Here is a 22,175-nt window from a genome sequence, read left to right on the forward strand (position 1 = left end):
GTTAACATTAATCAATTGAAATTATTTTAACTAATAGCGGAGGAAATATCGCTGTGTGAGTAAGTCATTAATTCGCGTAGGATTCAAAAGTTACCAGCGATGCTGGTAATACATTTTAACCATGAATTGGGCAAGTTATGTAGGGGATTAGTTTAACCGACGTACTCAACAAACACGTTAGTTAATGTTTGATGTTCGTTGCATCTGGGATTACAAGCAATATATGTAAACTAGTCTGCGTTTCTAAGTGAGTATTTCGCGGAACAGCGATCATTTTAAACGAACAATTATTCACATTCATATATCGTGTATGCATTCCAAAATTTATGTGAAAATATTCACAAAATTACTATTTGTTTATCATGTTTATTGTACATCATTCAACTGACAAATGATATAATTGTGAAATAAATACAAGCTACGATCATTTTCTCTGCAAATTTTACAATTAACAAAAAGTAAATAATTATTATATTAATTATTAATTTTAAGAAAGTTAATCGTACTTCAGAATTGGCCAATAAAAGCAATTATTGGAAACTTGTATCTGCTTTCAAAAACGAAATTAAATATACAAAGCACAGTAAAATATTCTTTTCGAATTAAAAAAATAATATATTTTCAAGGTGTGCTATAATTTTGTGCATATCTCATAAGGTTGCGTACAATAAATATCAACCGATTGTCTCTAGGACCACTACTACCACCCATAAGCGGTACAAGTCCCACGGAGCCACTGATACCAACAGTAAATCCATCGTTGCATCAGTCTGCCTTTCGTCCTGTGATTCGCGGGCCACCGATCGTCGAACCAGTGGTTCCTGAACCACAACCGGATACGTCGTTGACAAATAACGAGGACAACTCTGACGATGAGGTGGACATCGAGACAACGGAAGACGATCCCGTCACACCTCTCAGCATTACTCCTCAAAATCTTAATTCACTTTCGAAATCGGCCTGCAGCGTTCACAGCGGCCGCAATTCGCCACAATGCTGGAGTCCGCCTCGAGAAACGGTGAGTCTATCGCTAATTACTTTACATTTTAACTGGAAGAGTAAATATAGAACTTGTTGGGACTAAGGAAAAAAAATTTAACGATTTAAACGCGAACATATCATTCAAAAATAGTATATCAATCTAGATAACATGAAATTATGTTAATTTTGGGGGGATGCCCAGCGCCATCTACCAAGGTCCAAAGTAAAATGATAACAGGCGCCTGATTTGAAAACTGGGAATCGCGATTGAAATTCCAACGCAACTGATAGAAAGAATAGATAGTATATGCATTTTATATAATAAAATATATGATATAGATTTATTTTCAACGCAGTTATAAACACTAATGTCAATATAAGAACAGACTGTAAAATTGTAATTTTCACTAGTATCTTCGTTGCTCTGTTTCAAAAAATGAAAATTCGAAATTCAGAATCATCTGAAAGAAACATTCCCCCCTTTCGATTTTCATGAAATTTGATGTTTTAGAACGGCAAAATATGATACGTATTTTTGTAGCGGTTGTAATTCAAGTTTGAAGCTAACCTCTAATACTATCTTATAAACAACCGAAGATAAGACGATTCTTATTCCTAAATGAATTCTCGACGACTTTCGTTGAGAAATAAAAGCAGAAAAAAGTTAATAAAAAGCAAAATATTTTAAACATAGTATCAGTAATTATATAAATTTTCCTTAACGCGATCTTACTTTCCGTAAAAAAATATACAGAATTGTTTAGAAGATTTCCAATAACTTAACCTTTTAAACTTGAGTCACCGCCGTTAAAAAGTATGTATTAATTTTTTTATTTGTGACTGTTCTATAAAACCTGCAAAGTTATATAAAAATCATGGGGAAGCAATTCACGATAGTACGTTGAAGCGTTTTATTAATTAATCTATGTCCCATTAGCCCGATGTTTCTGATCGATGGTGGGAAGTTTAGGAGCGTGACAGCGTAATGTTTCTCGACGACGGCCACGCGACCATTGTTGCGGACCCTTGGCGCAACTTCGTCGCGAAAGGCTTCGATGTTAACCTGTCAATGCCAATGGGTCTGCAAACACTTGACACTCTGCGAGAAAACTATTCGAAAATTGTGTCGGGTATCCTCGTTGTCTAGGTAAACACGCGATCGGTAATTCGCAACAATCACGTTCTAATTCAAAAAGGTACTTCTGCACGTGGTCCGTTCGCACGCGACGTAGATTTTAAAAGCGAGATACGTTGGAACTAGGTACAGTCCGCCTCATAAGTATTCCTACTCTCATCGTTTACAAAAGAGTTGTCGAAGTCAACCAACGTGCGAAAGATTATGCAATACATTTCTTATTATCAATATACATACACATATGCAGTTTACTAAATTTTGACAATACTTAAAAATCATATTTTTATTTCTACAGAAAATAAAAATGAGAAATCAAAGTTTATCTGTACCAAATTTTAACAAAATTTATCGTCTTGCTGAAATTTGCTTCAATAATTGATAAAAAGATAAATATGAAGCAGTAATAGACATATAGTTTGGACTGGTAGAACTATGCACGTGTTTGCGTTAACTTACAATTTACTGAAATATCAAAAACTTATAAAATTATTTAATACGTGAAAAAAAAAATTTATTTCCTGAATTTTAATCATCGAAACTTTAATACTTTTAATTCTATTTACCATGTTTGCTCTCATTACATAAACAAATAAATATTTAAATGTTCGATCGAATGAATTGTTATATGTGGGTTTTTTTATACGTTACCCACTATTCAGATCAGTTTTTAAATATTAACGCATAGTTGTCGTAAAGTGTATTATATTTTCCTGATTAACATTCTATCGCCTTTCAGAAAGTAATACATTAGAGAGCAATGTCAGCCACGATCTTTAATCATTGAGTAGTGAATAAAACTATATGTTCTAATCGTTTAATAATGGAGTATATTTATGTTGAAAGAGAAGAAGCTCCACCCGTGAACGCTCTACCCTCTCTGTAAACGGCCAATGAGATAACTTTGGGTTACTTGATACCGAACAAACAATTTCGCTCTGGGTTAATCGAATTAACTGAATTGTACCCATCAATCCACTGTAATCGGACGTTCTTTTTCTAGAATATTATTTATGTATCGTTGATACATCATGTGTACATACACAGCCTACACCCTTCCTTTCTGCAATTATATAATTAATATTGGGTTGATCCATAAGTTGGTGCGGTGCAAAAAAAGGAAAAAAGAACTTTAAACTTTTAAATAGACCGCCAAACAGGTAAATCTGAAATTGACAATTATATGCGACCGTTACCGAGAGTTAGACTCAAACGAGAAAATTCTTTATTTCAAACACTTGTAACGAATGGTCCCTAATATGTATCAATCTTTAAATAATATTAGTATTTTAGAAATGCTATAAAATTTCAAGTACACCATCGAACTACTGAATCTTCCTGCCTTTGAGATTAAAATTTGAACGAATTTCATTCTTGAATATACATTTAAAATGCAATCTTTTGCGACACAACTTTGTTCGCCAATTAAGATTACATTAAAATAAGTAATATACAGGGTGTTCGGCCAGACCTGGAAAAAATTTTAATGGGAGATTCTGGGGGCCAAAATAAGACGAAAATCAAGAACACCAATTTGTTGGTGGAGGCTTCGTTGAAAAGTTATTAACGTTTAAAGTTGAACAGCTGCATACGCGGGGTAGTGGTTCTCACTGAGAAAACTGTGAGGCTGTCGATACGTCACTAGAGTTTCTCATGCTGAGTGAGAACCACTATCGCGTGCACGCAACTGTACGCAGGTTGCCTATCTATAGGCGCAACTGTTAATAACTTTTTAACAAAGCTTCAATCAACAAATTAGTATTCTTAATTTTCGTCTTATTTTGGCCTCCAGAATCTCCCATTAAAATTTTTCCCTCTATTAGTTGAACACTTTGTATAATTGTTACAGAATTTTTATGGAACCAAAATAATATCAGTTATAAGGGCTGGAACCAAAACATTATTTTTCATAATTTTACACGATCAATTTGATCCTTCGTAACTGATATTATAACTGTTTTCGATTCGTATAAGAGACTCACAGTTACCGAAATTCTTCTAAAGAATTGTATTGCTGCTCGACACCCTCTCGATGAAGTATCTTTGACGATATCCGTTGAAAGGGCAAAGTTTGGACCCTTTTGAGGTATTTTGAGTACGGGCCAATGTTAATGGTCGTTAGAGGATGGTCGTTGGCGCCGATACCGCGGAGCAGGTGAATCGTCATAGAAACCTAGAGGCAAGAAATAAGCATCGAGGGGGGAGCAAAAGGCACGGAGGGTGAGAGAGTTCCTGCCACGTAACACTACTCGACATCCCTAGAATTTGCTCTGCGGTCTGACTGCTCGTGCGGCTGCCCCCGTCAATTGCGATAATTATTGTGTCAGTAAATACTCCCGTAACCATACGAACTAACAGGCCCGCGCGATCGACTGAACGTAATATACTCACAGTGTGGATACACTTATGCCCAGCGATATAATTAAACGAACGACCACAGTGTTGTTTTGACGTACGCTCCGCGTCACGCGCGGCCGACCTCCTATCGTTGCAGCTGGGAATGAAAAGCATATTGAGTGCATCAGATATTAATTATTATTCCCTCGATCAAGTTCCATACTAATTTGCAATTTAGTTTAATCGGTTCCCGCCTTTTATCGCTAGATCCGGTCGGTCAATGGTCATTTCGTACTTATATGCTCTATGTTTAGTCGTACGTTTAATTGACCGGGAATATTATATTCACGATTCCTTCTCACTAATTCAGCGGTAATATATTTGTACACAAAACAAATATAATGAATTTAATTTAACTTGACTGGACTTGACTTAATTAAATATGGAATTTAATTGTTCGCTACTCGTGACTTGAAACCTAGTGAAATTATCGACAGTGTTATAGTTACGTAATAACTAAAAAACGCTTCATTATTTATCACACCCTTTCAGCTTATACAGGGTGTTCGGTCAACCCTGGGAAAAATTTTAATGGGGGATTCTAGAGGCCAAAATAAGACGAAAATGAAGAATACCAATTTGATGATGGTGGCTTCGTTAAAAAGTTATTAACGTGTAAAGTTCTGTCCATACTGAATTTTTTTCTCGAAAATGCGCAAGATTTCGGGAGTATGTCTATTCACCAAAAATGATTGTTATTGACCCCCGCAACCGGAAATAATTTTTTCAGAACGATTTGAAATATTCTTTTTTTCGTCGAAAAAGGCGCCTAATTAGATTTTCGGTAAGGAATTTTTTTCTCGAAAGTGCGTAGGATTTCGAGGGTATATCTATTCACCAAAAATTATTGTAATTGACCCCCGCAACCGAAAATAATTTTTTCAGAACGATTTGAAATTTTTGAATTTTGTCGAAAAATTTGTTCACCTTCCTGAATTTTTTTTTCAAAAGTGTGAAGGATTTCGGGGGTATGTGTAATGACCAAAAATTATTGTAATTGACCCCCGCAACCGGAAATAATTTTTTCAGAACGATTTGAAATTTTTGAATTTTGTCGAAAAATTTGTCCACCTTTCTGAATTTTTTTTTCAAAAGTGTGAAGGATTTCGGGGGTATGTATAATGACCAAAAATGATTGTAATTGACCCCCACAACCGAAAATAATTTTTTCAGAAAGATTTGAAATTTTTTTTTTTCGTCGAAAAATTTAGGCACCTTCTTGAATTTTTTTCTTGAAAATGCGTAGGATTTCGGAGGTATGTGTAATGACCAAAAATGATTGTAATTGACCCCTACAGCCAAAAATATTTGTTTTAGAACGATTTAAAATTTTTTAATTTAATTGTTATTATTAATTTTCGTCTTATTTTGGCCTCTACAATCCCCCATTAAAACTTTTTCCAGGGTTGGTCGAACACCCTGTATAGCTAATTTTCTTGTATCGTAACTCAAAAGTCCGAGACATTAAAGAAATTGGTTGATAGTTACGCACCGCACTGTAGAATTTAAAGTGTACAACTTTAAAAATTATGTGTACAAGATCATTTGTCTCGATTTGTGAGAATGCCGACGATAAAGAGATTTGAATATACAGTAATGATACTTAAAATAAACCCCAGACGTGATTCGTAAGCCGCTGTTTCTAATTTCTCAAATAACTGGTAGGATTCCCCTTGGAGACAGTGAAGCGCGATTTGTGCAAAAGATAATGCTGTTTTTCTCACTCGTTCTCACTCTGTCCTCTTCTTCGGTGTCGACTGCGGCCATCAACAAAAAATAAAGACGACTCTGGGCTCAAGGATATCGTTGTGTATAAATATCCGTTGGTGTCGAATTTCGTCTCCACTGTTCGAGAAAGGAACACGCTAATCTCGAAACGATGTCTATTTTAAGAATCATTATCGATGTCAGAAACCTCAATAACATGGTATATAATTTCTGATAAATTCACGTATTGCATCTCAAAACTTTTTCTCTGTGTTTTCTACCCTGTCTAATTTGTGATTTACACAAAAAAAAAATGTAAGAACGATATTGAATTTTCACGAACAGTAGCTTGAAGTTCAAGCCGTAACTTTAAGTATACAGGGTGCGTCCGAATAACATGTACAAACGGGCAAGAGGTGATTCCTTATGAAAGAGAAAGAAAAATATAAGGAATAAAATGTGTTCATTTTCGGTTTTGTTTTTAAACTTGATTATCTCGAAAAGAAAAAAATGAATTATTCCTTATATTTTTCTATGAAATTATTGTTTAAACTGGCCTCCATGATGTCTCAAGATTTAAAGTTCGAATAGAACTTGAATCGCGTCGGGACATTCCCTTTCCCGGGAACCCCGGAAATTCTCCGACAGCCATTAAGCATTCTGTTCGTTTCAGCGCAACGTCGCGGCATCTTCTGCGAGCGTTTCACCTTTTGACGAATATCAGTTCACAGGACGCGTCGATGGCGAGCCGATTTGGCTGAAAATCGAAAAGAAATTGGCACACGCGTAGACAGGTAGAGGGCGTGTAGAGGGATGTCGTGAAAACGGAAATATTGGTCCCCAGGTTCCTTTCGAGGGCGTAGCGATCCGTCGAAGCGAGAAATAACTGCAAATAACGTTCGGGGATTACTTAGTTACCGCAATACACTTGTGCCCCGTACACAACTCTGTATCGCGCGATGCAGTAACCGGGTTTCCAGTTCCCCGTGTCTGTGTGTACCTTTGTGACAGATACCTCGACGATGAGTACCTACACACTCGATGTCGTCGAGATGAGAGACGTGAAGTGAGAGTGTGGGATAGAGAGAGACGGAGACAGAGATTTTGGTGAGTCTCTTCACAAAGTACGGATCTGGCCCCACTCGACACGTTCACCAACAAGGGGGAATTGAAAAGCTGTCTGGCAATCCGGATGGCTTATCCCTACACCCTTACCACCCTTCTTTTCTCTTTCTTTCTCTCTTTACTCTGCACCCCTGACCCCTTTCTTTATCTCTCTTTCTCAACCTCTCATTTACCTCTTATAGATAATTATCGCTAATTGTACTTCTTTGATCGTTGTAACAGGAGAGTAAATTGCTGTCATGAATTTGTATTTTAAACGTGAAACATTCGAGTCGGTGGATCTATTCTCGATTCTGTTTTAGGGGCTCTCTTAACATTAAACCCTGCCACGACCGGTAAAAATGATTGCTTTTTAAAGAAAAGGAAAGGGGATAGTAAAGCATCCTAGCAAGTGCTGCCTTAGACGCTGAGACATTGAATAAACGAAGAGTTAGTCGAGCGCTTGCGAGAGAGGCAAGAGCGTGGCCCTCTGATGGCGAGTACGGGAACTATCGTCACATATACAACGTTATCTCAGCGCCATTTAACGTCACGAAAATACTCGTTACAAATTTTTTTTAAAAGGAGAAATGCACCCACATTTGTCGTGAATTATTTTATTTCACTATTAATAACATGGTGGCCAAAATCTTTTAAATTAAAAATGTTATATTATTATTGTTATCATAATAAGGTGTGTCTGAGTGTGGGGATTTCTACTTTTAAAAGTATATAATAGTTAATAATACAATTGTAGTTGAAAGCGATTTATTAAATATAATAAACAAATTATTATCTAAATGATAACTACATCTCCACAAGCTAGAAATTGAATTAATAAGAAAATGTATGTATATGGCGCAAGTGTCTATGGGATGACTTTTGCGTCGAAACTTAAATTCCGAAGAATCGACGGTGCATTCACAGATTCTTCTGAAAAGTTTCTCCTCTATTCAGGAAGTAATGAGGATAAAAGTAAAGCGGGAACGTTTGATGTATTTGAACGCTACGAAATAAGGACCAAGCGATTATCGTTTCGCAACGTTCGTCTGGTCAATTAAGATCTTTTGGTCGATCGTGATTAACGAACATCTAGCTCACGTCAGTTCTCTTTGCGTCGAGTTTCCGTTAGAGGAGCACGAAGACACTTGCGGACCTCTTCCGCCATCCATTTAAATGCAATTAAACGCCGTCACGTAAAGAAGTAAGAGGGGGGTCCGGAACGTTTAAATCAAACTCTGGCTGGTTTAGTTAGTTTCGACCGCAACTTTTAATTGCGCTTCGATCGTCTAGAGAGCCATTAGATTTTCGAAGGGGCACGTTATTTCTTTTATCGGTTTCTTTGCTACGTGATCCAATGCTCTTCGCCTGCCTCGTGGGAAATTTTTTTAACCGGCTCTCCATTCATTCCCGATTCCAGAAACCTTCTAGTTTATCCGATTACCTGTAATTTGCAAAACATCATGAAAGTTGTTTTGGTTCCATGTAAAAATTCCAAGAACATTTTACGTCATTAATTTTTGTCTAGCATGAAGTGATATTCATGTTTTTATTTTTCTTGTTGCGACGAACAGTCTCCATGCACGCTTTGCACATGCGCAAAGAGCTGAGTGTCGCGCTCATCAGCTCAAAGCAAGATGCGCTCAACACCGAAATTGGGCATCTGCTCATGATTGACAGGCGCGCGCATCGATCATGGGCCTGTCGATCGATGCCTCGCGGTGGCCAAGTTCGCGGCCATCTTGCCAGTCTCATTCTAACCGCGAGCGTTTACACGTGTTTCCGTTAATAATAAGTCGATCGTAGTGAATTTTCGCTCACATCCACGTTCCTCGAACAATGTGATATTGTCAACTTGTTTTAAAGGTACTCGTTCTTTATCCTTTGCAATTATATTAAGCGTTACATGTTTGAATTCACATCTCGTTCTCAATCTCTGTTATTTCTGTGTAATCTCAACCGCGTTTACATCTCAAAACAGCACTCTTTTTATACACAGTGTCGAAAGTGTTTCAGTTAATAAAGTGCGACTACCTCGTCGCAAATCTAACTAATAAAAAATCTTAGCCACTAAAGACTTCCTATATTAACTTTTTGAGATAGTTATAGTATTACTCTCCAAAAAGCTTTTGTAAAGTTTTTACAGCCATTTGGATCATACATTTTTATTCATTCTGTGAGAACTATTATGAATTTCGATTAGTTAGATTCACGTTTTAATTAAGCAAATATTTCAGAGGTTTCTATTAGTAGGGTACGCTGATTAAGATTAAAAAATTCCGAATTACAGCAAACCAATTTTAAATTAACGAAGGCAAATTGAGTTGTAATTAATAGAGAAACAGTGAAACGCAGTCGTAACTTCGGATGTCCAAGGTGAATCGAGTTAAGAATCGAATTAATTTACGACCGGTCGCATTTGCTTTCAAAGAACTCGAGAAAAGCATGACATTTTCTTTTTATATTTCATCCCTTACGGTCATTAGTTAAGGAAATCTGGTTGGCATTTTTAAGAACTGGTGAGCACCGTTGAAGTTTCTCCCCTGCAACGAACGAAATGCCAACATCTGACCTTATATCCGTGGAACCCTTTGGGACTCTGTAATTAAATTGACTAATATATCGGCAAGTGTATGTTCTAACCTCTATACAAGGGCTTTTACGAAAGTTAACCCGGTAACATTTCCCTAGAATCGAACCTTTCATTCTCAAACGATACATCAATTCGCATCGCTTAAAATATCATTAACTGTGGACACAAAGCACAGATGATTTTTAGTAAAAACTCATGTTTTCTACTTTTTTTTTTGGCAACTTCTAATTTTTGAATTATATCAACAGAAAGTCGTGTTTTGAAGTTTATTCGTAAGATAACTTTCACTTTTATGTCGCATATATTTTCTTAAAGCGTGCATTTTAAAAATCTGTACAAAAATATACGATAAGTTTACTTTGAATGTGCATACTCGGTACTTCAACTTCGAACAGAAAATTTACAAATTTTATATACAAGGTGTTTGGCCACCCATGGGAAAAATTTTAATGGGAGATTCTAGGGGCCAAAATAAGACGAAAATGAAGAATACCAATTTGTTGATGGAGCCTTCGTTGAAAAGTTATTAACGTTTGAAGTTCCACTATCGTGCGCGCGCAGCTGTTCGCGGATTGCCGTTCCACGAGCGCGACTTTAAACGTTAATAACTTTTTAACGAAGCCTCGATCAACGAATTGTTATTCTTGATTTTTGTCTTATTTTGGCCTCTAGAATCTCCCATTAAAATTTTTCCCAGGTGTGACCAAATATCCTGGATACATATAGCTTAACCTATAAATTCAATTTTATCATTTTTAATTGTTATCGATTTTTATTCTGTAACACACTTTATTACGGGAAAAAGTTGAAAAAAATAGCCCTCTCATTCTTGGAAATAAACAAAATTACAGAAAATCGGTATTACAAAACGATGGCGTATAATTTAAAAATTGTAATAAAATATACGAGAAATAAGTATCAATGTTTTGTATTTTGTTTCTGTACGTCAAAACTTTCCTCATTTTTCCTCAATACAGATTTTCAATTCTGTAATGCTTTCAAATTGCCTTCCACATTCATAAACGCCTCTTTGCTTATTGCATCCAATAATTTTAAATTACACTGAAATCAGGAGATCTTGCTAGTCGCTGTAAAATAGTTTTTCTTTTTATCGAGTAATCTTTTATACGTTTCAATGTGTGCACGTTCGCGTTGTCCTGGCGAAATATAAACTTTTCATCAACGATTATTCATTCAAAGCTTCTTTGTTCATGAATATAAAATCGATGTAACTTCAAATATCAAACTTTGTATCAACGCTTGTTTTTTTTTTTTATTTTATTAATAATCAATGTAACAGTTCAACCCAGGGATAGAAATAAATTGGAATTTTTATTTTATTTAAATCGTTGAGGACTATATTTAGACTTCTCTGGGCAAACAGTATAACTGCGTTAAAAATGATTCAGCGTAGGGGATATGCGCGATACAATTGTACGCGTCGTTTTGTTAAAACGGGTGATATTTGTTCTTCGTTTAATTCGATTTGTGCGAGTAGCCCGAGGAGAAATATCATCGCTGCACGAAATGAAGGTCCGCTATGGAAGTCGTGGGCGGTGACTGTTGATTTAATTATAATCGTCAGCCCAGACCAGCTCCGCCCAGCACCCTCGAATTCAACCCATCTTCCATCCGTTATTTTCTCCCATCCACTTCCTCTCTCTCTCTCTCTCTTTTTCGCCACTTTGAAAATATTTCCGCTGAATCTCTGTATTTTCGCCATCGTTAAAAGTAGTTTACAGCAGCCATAGACGAGCTACGATTAATTTAACATTTTTGTAAATTAATTAATTTTCAAAGAAACTTTCATTAAACGAAACGAAAAGTTTTAAAACTCGTGCCAATTACACGCGAGCGAACACGAAACATGCGTGGCAAAGAGATTTATATTTAAGTCGAGTAATTCTGTAGAGGATTTCTTAATCGTTTGCGTACTTACTTCTTGAGAAGGATTTTTTTAAGAACGGTTCCTTGTATATTTATACTTCTGCTTAACGCGATTTCTATTTTCGACGATCAGTATACAGGGTGTTCGTGCCATCCCTGGGAAAAATTTTAATGGTAGATTCTAGAGGCCAAAATAAGACGAAAATCAAGAATATCAATTTCTTGACTGAGGCTTCGTTAAAAAGTTATTAACAATTAAAAATCAAAGATTTCAAATCGTTCAGAAAAAATTATTTTCGGTCGCGGGGATCAATTACAATCACTTTTGGTGAATACATATTCCTTCGAAATCCTTCACACTTTCGAGAAAAAAATTCCGGAACGTAGACAAATTTTTCGACAAAATTCAAAAATTTCAAATCGTTCTGAAAAAATTATTTTCGGTTGTGGGGGTCAATTACAATCATTTTTGGTCATTAAACATACCCCCGAAATCCTACGCACTTTCGAGAAAAAAATTCCGAAAGGTAGACAAATTTTTCGACAAAATTAAAAATTTCAAATCATACTAAAAAAATTATATTTAGTTACAGGGGTCAATTGCAAGCATTTTTGGTCAACAGACATACCCTCGAAATCCTACTCAGTTTCGAGAAAAAAATTCCTTACCGAAAATCTAATTAGGCGCCTAAATTTTTCGACGAAAAAACAAAAATTTCAAATCCTTCTGAAAAAATTATTTTCGGTCGCGGGGATCAATTACAATTACTTTTGGTGAATACATATTCCTTCGAAATCCTTCACACTTTCGAGAAAAAAATTCAAGAAGGTGTGAAATTTTTTGACAAAATTCAAAAATTTCAAATCGTTCTAAAAAAATTATTTTTGGTCGCGGGGATCAATTACAATCACTTTTGGTGAACACATATTCCTTCGAAATCCTTCATACTTTCGAGAAAAAAATTCCGGAAGGTAGACAAATTTTTCGACAAAATTAAAAAATTTCAAATCGTTCTGAAAAAATTATTTTTGGTTATGGGGGTCAATTACAATTATTTTTGGTGAATAGACATACCCCCGAAATCTTGTGCATTTTCGAGAAAAAAATTCTTGATTTGCATCTTATTTTGACCTCTAGAATCCTCCATTAATATTTTTCCCAGAAGTGGTCGAACACCCTGTATGTCTGACGATGACCAATTTAGTAATGGATAACGTTTATATTTACAGATAATATTTACTTGTCAATGAATATTACTTGCATCTAGGAAATTTTAATATTTATTAAAATAAAATAAAAATTTATCTGCTACATAGAAAACAGAAAACTTTTTTTCTGTTATCTGAAGAAGAAAAGTAACACGTGACTGCATAGTATTAGAATATTTTCCTATTTTTTATGTTTGTTGTTCTCGCTTTTCAATAGGATCATATTTAACCATTAATTGTATTGTATTAAATATTCGTCGTACAGGGTTGTAGAATTTTTATCAATTTTTCGCTTTCCATGAATATTCAGGTTCGAGTGTACACTTTGGGTAATCCTTTTTTCGTGTAATTGGTTGTTATCGAATAATTGAACGTTTTTAGTCGGATTATTATTAAATACAAATATAGTGCGTAATTTGAAAAAGTTTCGGTCGTAGAGTTGGAACGATTCTTCCTAATTTTACATTTCACTAGGCTCCGATCAATTTGAAATGGCGACCGATATGTGAAAACGGCAATCACTGCATTGATCACTCTCGATAAATAAATGGAGGTTTGTCCGGGCCGACGATGAAAAGGCGTCGAAATTTTGGTGCATCGGGGATGAAACTCGTTAACCCCGCTACTGTGTTCACAGTCCAGCTATCTGAATAAGGGGGTTTAGCGAAAAATTATTTCACAACTCGCACGGGAAATTGGGAAACTACAAATAATGTTCTGCCACGTTAAACGATGCACTATACTCGCGTAATTTACATTCAACTGTTAAAATTAATAAAACATACAGATTCAGACAAATAATTAACCTCGAAAGAGAACTTTTTAACGTGTGATATTTAATCATAATTTTTAAATTATATTATTTAAAAAACAAATCGTCTTTTCAAAACGAAATCGTTGCGTTTTAATCAGTTCGAAAGGCTCGAGTGAAAATGGTAAAAATAGAGCTTTTCAAACTAGTTAAAACGCAATAGTTTCTTTTCGAAAAGACGATTTGTTTTTTAAAGAATATTATTTAAAAATTCAGGTAATTACAAGTTTCTTTTTTAATGATTTATTGGACTAGTAATTAAATTGACCTTAAAATAATTTTAACATTGGGATACACGATGGTAACAATTTACAAGTTACGATATTAAGAAGAATGGGAATTTTAACATAATATTATTTTCAGAGCTACGAACTATCAGTTCAACGAACAAAAAGAAATCCAAATTTTTAAAGTTAAAAATTTTTTAATTTTCAAATTTAAAAAACTGTAAAATTCTAACCCCTTATCACTGCGTCCAATCATTGATTCCACGTGAATTTCAGGTGTCAGATTACTGAGATATATTGGTATTTTCCAGATAAGCTTGTTTTTTTTTTTTAATATTAATTCTTCTTATTTGCATCAATTAAATATAGAAATAAGATATCGCAAAAATGACAGAAAAAAAGGGGAAACGATTGTTTTAATTGCAGTTTGAGGGTTAGGAAATTTCACTTTTCCTTAAAATCGTACTGGGACAGATAACCTACGTAGGGAGGATTGAATTGAAAAATTTCTCATTGTCGGTGAAACAGAAGTAACGTGGATCCGGTAAATCCAGCTCTCAAAATCGAACGAACAGAGCGCTCTCGAACAAAGCTGACATTATAGATAGCATAATCAATTTCCCCCGCATAATTCCGCAACACGCTATGAATTTGGTCAAGATCGGCCGACTGGAAACGATTCGACTAACACGATTGCGTACTAACTTTGCACTCGATGAGTGGCTCGCATCCCTGATCCGAACTTGTACATATCGCGTTTACATCCCATTATTTCAACTCTCCTGTGCATAGGAATATGCTCGCTAAACTTCCACCGATGCATCTATTAGTTTTTTTTCTTTTTCATAATCCCAGACGCGAGACCACCATTTTACTAAAACACTATAATGGATAATTCAATTTTAAATTCTTTTTCATACAAAAAATATTATTGTAAATCACATGCAGGATTACATACAAAAATTATCTGTTTATTTTTTGTGAAACTGATTATAATTGCAAAATATAATTTTCAATTTGAAACAAAATATAAAATAATTTTGAAATTGTAAATGTACTTGTAATACGTGATTCACATTCACATTATAATGATTATTAGAATAGATACAAAAGCATAAACATGCACAAAATACAACAAAAAGTCAGAAGCAAACTGCTGCTAGAATCTAACCTCAAAATCATAACCTCAATTACGATTTAGAGCTATTTGATATTTTGTACACAGCTTATTTCATTTATATGAAATAAAAGGTAGCATTTGGTGTTAATAAAAATGTTGCTTTTGTTTAATATATCTTGGAAATTTTTATCGCGATAAAAGTAAAGATTTCGAGGTTTCCAGAATTCCATCTCTAAAAATTATGAAAACTTTGATAATTGTTCAGCATTTAACAAAGAATAACGAAATCACTTGAAACGATTAAAATTCAGATGATATATGGTTTTAGTAAAGGGGAATTATAGCTTCTCTCATATCCACCACTGTTTACACCTTATTCTATTATACATATACATGTATATGATATTTAATCCCCATTACTTAATCTGCTTCTGTATATTCTATAGAACGACGGAATTGCGTGTGAAATGCAAATTAACATGTATTTTACTATAAAGGACAACAAACATTATTAATCAACTTTTACACTGACAGTAATACGCAGTATTTAACTTTAAAACATTAGTTTATTGAATATATAAAGATATACAAATGAAGTGCATGAACAATAGGTAAACAATAGTCGTATATTATTAACTACGCGACAATTGTACTCTCCGGTATCGTCGTTCAGAACCAACTAACCTATAATTTAACTAAAGTACAGGCATCGATTCATAGAGGGCGCTTATATCAGTCGTCAACATATGCATTTTCAGCTTTCAAATACAATTCTTATTATTCATGACATTTCACTTCACACTAACATTAATTGAAACGTATGTGTTTCTAAAATTAATTTATCTATTTCTCTTCTTCTTTATACGTTTATCATTTTGTGCATACTGAACGAACATTAGGACGTTTTCTTAATATAGTTCGTAACGACTGGATTAAAAATTTTCTTTTACCAATACAAATTATTATAAACACAAGTTCCCTATCGTTCGGAGAAGCTAATGTTTCCCAAGTAACAAAACTCGCCCTTAGTTTTCAAGATATAGCGACAAATTAAACACAAGTGGTCTAATTTTTTCTTTTATTGTAACGCATTCGAATCATTGATTTAGAAGATTCTCGTTGAACGGGGTATATGTAGGATAACGTATCACTAAATGCAGAAAAAACGGACGACGTTGATCGTGTCGCTGGAACTAACCTATAATTTAACTAAAGTGCAGGCATCGATTCATAGAGCGCGCTTATATCAGTCGTCAACATACGCATTTTCAACTTTCAGATACAATTCTTATTATTCATGACATTTCACTTCACACTAACATTAATTGAAACCCTTTAATCGTATATGTTTCCAAAATTAATTCATGTATTTATCTTCTTCTTTATACGTTTATCATTATATTTTTGTGAATACTGAACGAATACAAGTGTGACTAGCGCTAGGACGTTTTCTTAATATAGTTCGTAACAACTGGATTAAAAATTTTCTTTTACCAATACAAATTATCATAAACACAAGTTTCCTATCGTTCAGAGAACCTAATGTTTCCCAAGTAACAAAACTCGCCCTTAGTTTTCAAGATATAGCGACAAATTAAACACAAGTGGTCTAATTTTTTCTTTTATTGTAACGCATTCGAATCATTGATTTAGAAGATTCTCGTTGAACGGGGTATATGTAGGATAACGTATCACTAAATGCAGAAAAAACGGACGACGTTGATCGTGTCGCTGGAACTAACCTATAATTTAACTAAAGTGCAGGCATCGATTCATAGAGCGCGCTTATATCAGTCGTCAACATATACATTTTCAACTTTCAGATACAAATCTTATTATTCATGACATTTCACTTCACACTAACATTAATTGAAACTCTTTAATCGTATATGTTTCCAAAATTAATTCATGTATTTATCTTCTTCTTTATACGTTTATCATTATATTTTTGTGAATACTGAACGAATACAAGTGTGACTAGCGTTAGGACGTTTTCTTAATATAGTTCGTAACGACTGGATTAAAAATTTTCTTTTACCAATACAAATTATTATAAACACAAGTTTCCTATCGTTCAGCGAACCTAATGTTTCCCAAGTAACAAAACTCGCCCTTAGTTTTCAAGATATAGCGACAAATTAAACACAAGTGGTCTAATTTTTTCTTTTATTGTAACGCATTCGAGTCATTGATTTAGAGGATTCGCGTTGAACGGGGTGTCCTTTTTGCATATGTAGGATAACGCATCGCTAAATGCAGAGGAAACGGACGGCGTTGATCGCGTCGAGTCGTGTGGATATCCATATCGGTGGAAACTTTTGCCGTTTAGGTAAAATCCATCGTGTACAGGAACGAGTATACGGAACGACGAGGGTGGGTGGGGGACGCTAGTGGCAGAAAAGCGAGGGGATGTTGGCGCACGCTACGATTGTTTCTCCGTAATCCTTTATTGGATCAACGGGGCTGAAACAATTGAGCGAGCCATAACGCGAGGATGGGCAGAGGCTGGTACAGGGGCAGACGAGCGTGTCGGGTTTTCGGTCTGGCGATGTCGATGCTACCAACCGGCTGACCCGTGCGGAGGTCCTCGCCAACCTGGAACCGTGCAGAGAGATTCGAGGGGAGGGTGGACCAGGAGATAGCTACCGCGGCAGGGATAGATAAGCGAGGGTGGGTTCCGATGATGGGGGCGGGAAAGGATTTCTACCTACTTTGCCGGATGAACGGAGTTACAAATGGGAGAACGCGGAACTCATCCGCAAGTGGAGATCCTCCCTCCCTATTTTTCCACCCCTTACATGCTTGTTTATTTATTTCCTTGCCGAGACATTTACACATTTATCGTCCTCTGTGCTTTCATTAGGTACCCCAACTTATACTACGAATTTTAAGTACCACCTTGGACAAATTTAAAGAATAATTCTTTACCAATAGATATGATATCAAAAAAGTATATTTACAATTCATGAAATGGATTTTATCGATATACAGGGTGTTCGGTTAACTCTGAGAAAAATTTTAATGGGGGATTCTAGAGACCAAAATAAGACAAAAATCAAGAATACCAATTTGTTTATTGAGGCTTCGTTAAAAAGTTATTAACGTTTAAAGTCGCGCCTGTAGAATGGCAATGAGCGAACAGTTGCGCGCGATAATGGAACTTTAAACGTTAATAACTTTTTAACGAAGCCTCGATCGACAAATTGGTATTCTTCATTTTCGTCCTATTTTGGCTTCTAGAATCTCCCATTAAAATTTTTCTTTTATATTATGTTTTATTTTTTTAAAAATAGAGAAAAAATGTTGATGTTAATTGTTGAAGAGATCTTTTCGAATATCAGTCGATAAAAATTGCAGTAGAAAAAATTAACAGATTTTTTTTATTCAATAAAAGTCAAGGTCACTTCAATTTCTTTTATTGGAAATGTCTACTTTTCTATACATTCATCGATGTATTATTGTATTATCTTCGGAAAAGTATACGAGTTCTTTGGTCGAAAATTGATTAATTCAGGATTTATGATTTTCATACGCGACGCATTGTGCGTCGTTCAGCCAGAAGCGAGAGATAAATAACGTTCGTTCCATCGCCGGAAGAAAAAATACTCACACGTAGGCATCGAAGAGACGCAACAAATCCTAGACAGACTGTTTTCGTTTTTGTTCCTTTTTCCTGTACGTTCGCACGTACTCCCGTGGATAAATGGCCCGAAAGATAGATCTCGGGGCTGGAAGCCGAGGGCGAGGACAAGGGAAGGGGAAATGATTGCGAAAATTCAAGGTGTACGATCCACGGCCACGGATCTTAGCTGCTCGTTCAGTTATTATACCGCCTGTACGTGATGCGATTAGACGAGTGCAGCTTGCTAGACAGAGATATGGTAAGCGAGATTTGTTTCGTACCCAGGCCTGGCTAGTGGACTCATCGGTAAAAGCAATAACAATTCTCAGAATCTTCAGTCCAAACGCTAATATTGCCAATATTATTCCTCCATTGTTTCGTTCCACGCAATATTTGTTTCTTAATACTGTGTGGCGCGCTTGCTACACGGAGAAATCTAAGGCTTCCTAGCAGGCCTATCTTGGACATATTGGATAGTCAGTCTAAGAGCGTATACAGGGTGTTCAGTCACCCCTAGGAACAATTTTAATGGGAGATTCTAGAGGCCAAAATAAGACGATAATCAGGAATATCAATTTATTAATTGAGGCTTCGTTAAAGACTTATTAAAAAATTAAATTAGAAAAATTTCAAATCGTTCTGGAAAAATTATTTTCAGTTACAGGGGTCAATTACAATCATTTTTGGTGAATAGACGTATTCTCGAAATCCTACGAACTTTCGAGAAAAAAATTCCGGAAGGTGGACAAATTTTTCGACAAAATTAAAAAATTTCAAATCGTTCTGGAAAAATTATTTTCGGTTGCGGGGGTCAATTGCAAACATTTTTGGTGAATAGACATACCCCCGAAATCTTACCCACTTTCTAGAAAAAAATTCGAGAAGGTGTGCAATTTTTCGACGGAAAAAAAAAATTTCAAATCGTTTTGTAAAAATTATTTTCGGTTGCGGGGGTCAATTGCAATCATTTTTGGTGAATAGACATAACCCCGAAATCCTACTCAGTTTCGAGAAAAAAATTCGAGAATGTGTGCAATTTTTCGACGGAAAAAAAAAATTTCAAATCGTTTTGGAAAAATTATTTTCGGTTGCGGGAGTCAATTGCAATCATTTTTGGTGAATAGACATAACCTCGAAATCCTAACCAGTTTCGAGAAAAAAATTCCAATAAGTAGACAAATTTTTCGTCAAAATTAAAAAATTTCAAATCGTTCTAAAAAAATTATTTTCAGATTCTGGGGTCAGTTACAATCATTTTTGGTCAATAGACATACCCTCGAATTCTTACCCAATTTCTAGAAAAAAATTCCAATAAGTAGACAAATTTTTCGTCAAAATTAAAAAATTTCAAATCGTTCTAAAAAAATTATTTTCAGATTCTGGGGTCAGTTACAATCATTTTTGGTCAATAGACATACCCTCGAATTCTTACCCAATTTCTAGAAAAAAATTCCAATAAGTAGACAAATTTTTCGTCAAAATTAAAAAATTTCAAATCGTTCTAAAAAAATTATTTTCAGATTCTGGGGTCAGTTACAATCATTTTTGGTCAATAGACATACCCTCGAATTCTTACCCAATTTCTAGAAAAAAATTCGAGAATGTGTGAAATATTTTGGCGAAATTGAAAAGTTTCTAATCATGCTGGAAAAATTATTTTCGGTTGCGGGGGTCAATTACAATAATTTTTGGTCATTACACATACCCCCGAAATCTTACCCACTTTCTAGAAAAAAATTCGAGAAGGTGTGCAATTTTTCGACGGAAAAAAAAAATTTCAAATCGTTTTGGAAAAATTATTTTCGCTTGCGGGGGTCAATTACGATCATTTTTGGTGAATAGACATACCCCCGAAATCCTACCCACTTTCTAGAAAAAAATTTGGAGAAGGTGTGAAACTTGAAACGTTAATAACTTTGTAACGAGGCCTCCATCAACAAATTGGTATTCTTGATTTTCGTCTTATTTTGGCTCCTAGAATCTCCCATTAAAATTTTTCCCAGGGTTTGCTGATCACCCTGTATATAACAATTTAGAAAATACGAAACAAGTCAAAGAAGACAATTATAATAAATCGTCGAATGTTATAAAAATGCAAAGAAACAAAATCAAGTAAATAAAAAGTAATAAGAAGCCAGAAAGACGATTTTTAGGATAAGCCCGTCGATTAAAATCTACCCCTCCTGACGTTTCGACTCGTTCAATTATTTCACAATAGATAAATCGACCCTCCTTGTGCCCCCGGCGCGTTTCATCAAGCTCCTCTGTATACAGAATGTAATTACTTGAAATACTAAACACCATGAAAATTTTATTCGGCACCTTGCTCGTTGTAAGCAATTAGTATTAAAAAGTATAATTAAAGAACGTCGTTTAGTATCGTGTAACTTTGTATGCAACACAAAAACGATATTTACAATTACTTTCAATAGATAATATTCATTATTATAATATCAAGAAAAATTTTTGCCAGATTTTCTTGAAGTAAAAATTAAATTTTTATTTTATATATTATTAATAATTAACTTTTAAGCTACCAATATAATATCAAACGATTTTAGAGCAAATTTGTTTAACCTCGTGTAATCAAAGACTGACGCTCATGTCTATCCTTTATCTCAAAATAGTGTGAGGGAGGTTTACAACTATTACCAAGTGTTAGATAAAAAATTGCAACGTTACATTATGGAAAAATTGAAGTATCCAGTTTTACCTACATCATAATGGTTATATTAAGGTCGTCGATAGACAACAATGACCAATCTCTCGTGGGGTAACAAAGTAAATGTAATCAGCGGGCTTTCACGCGGTATTACGTGACAACGTAATCGTAGTACCAGCTAGAATGAATATTTTATTTCACCGTGGCGTAGGCGTCACGCTTTCAATCGGCTTTCGCCTACCAACCATGAGGACTTATATCTCGAATCGTGCATCTCCTCGATTACCTCGATACGTATGTACCTACGTGTTTCGCGCCACGATTCTTGAGATATTGTGCCAACTGAAAAATTCTCATTCTTCGCGGGAACCAAGCCCTAAGTTGATGACTGATTTGTACCACTTGAACCATAATTCCCTCTAATTGTGCTACCAAAAATGTATTCAAAATATTACCAAATGGTACCGGATCAAAAGAAGTAAGATCCAACAAGGATGTACATTTTTCCCAAAATCTGACCCTGAAACAATTAAAACCGTTCAAATGTTACTTAACTTTCGTTATCTCGACATACTTCGAGTAACAATGATACGCATGTTGCTACGTAACCATTCTTTCCAGTTGTCAACACAATGCTACGGACAAGGTTCAACGACCAAGTATCGAGGTTCTACTGCATATACAGGGTGTACGGTCACTCGTGGGAAAAATTTTAATGGGAGA

General features: G+C 35.1%; 1 protein-coding gene across 1 annotated transcript in view; it reads left to right on the forward strand.

The window, feature by feature from the left end:
* Fuss (SKI family transcriptional corepressor fussel) overlaps window positions 1-22,175 on the forward strand; it is a 47,493-nt gene that overhangs the window by 17,440 nt on the left and 7,878 nt on the right. Inside the window, exon 5 of the mRNA XM_076778321.1 lies at window positions 693-1,018. Coding sequence (XP_076634436.1) covers window positions 693-1,018 — 326 coding nt within the window. The remainder of the gene's footprint in view (window positions 1-692; window positions 1,019-22,175) is intronic.

This window comes from Colletes latitarsis, chromosome 11 (assembly GCF_051014445.1).
Source record: "Colletes latitarsis isolate SP2378_abdomen chromosome 11, iyColLati1, whole genome shotgun sequence".
In the NCBI taxonomy this organism is placed as follows: domain Eukaryota; kingdom Metazoa; phylum Arthropoda; class Insecta; order Hymenoptera; family Colletidae; genus Colletes; species Colletes latitarsis.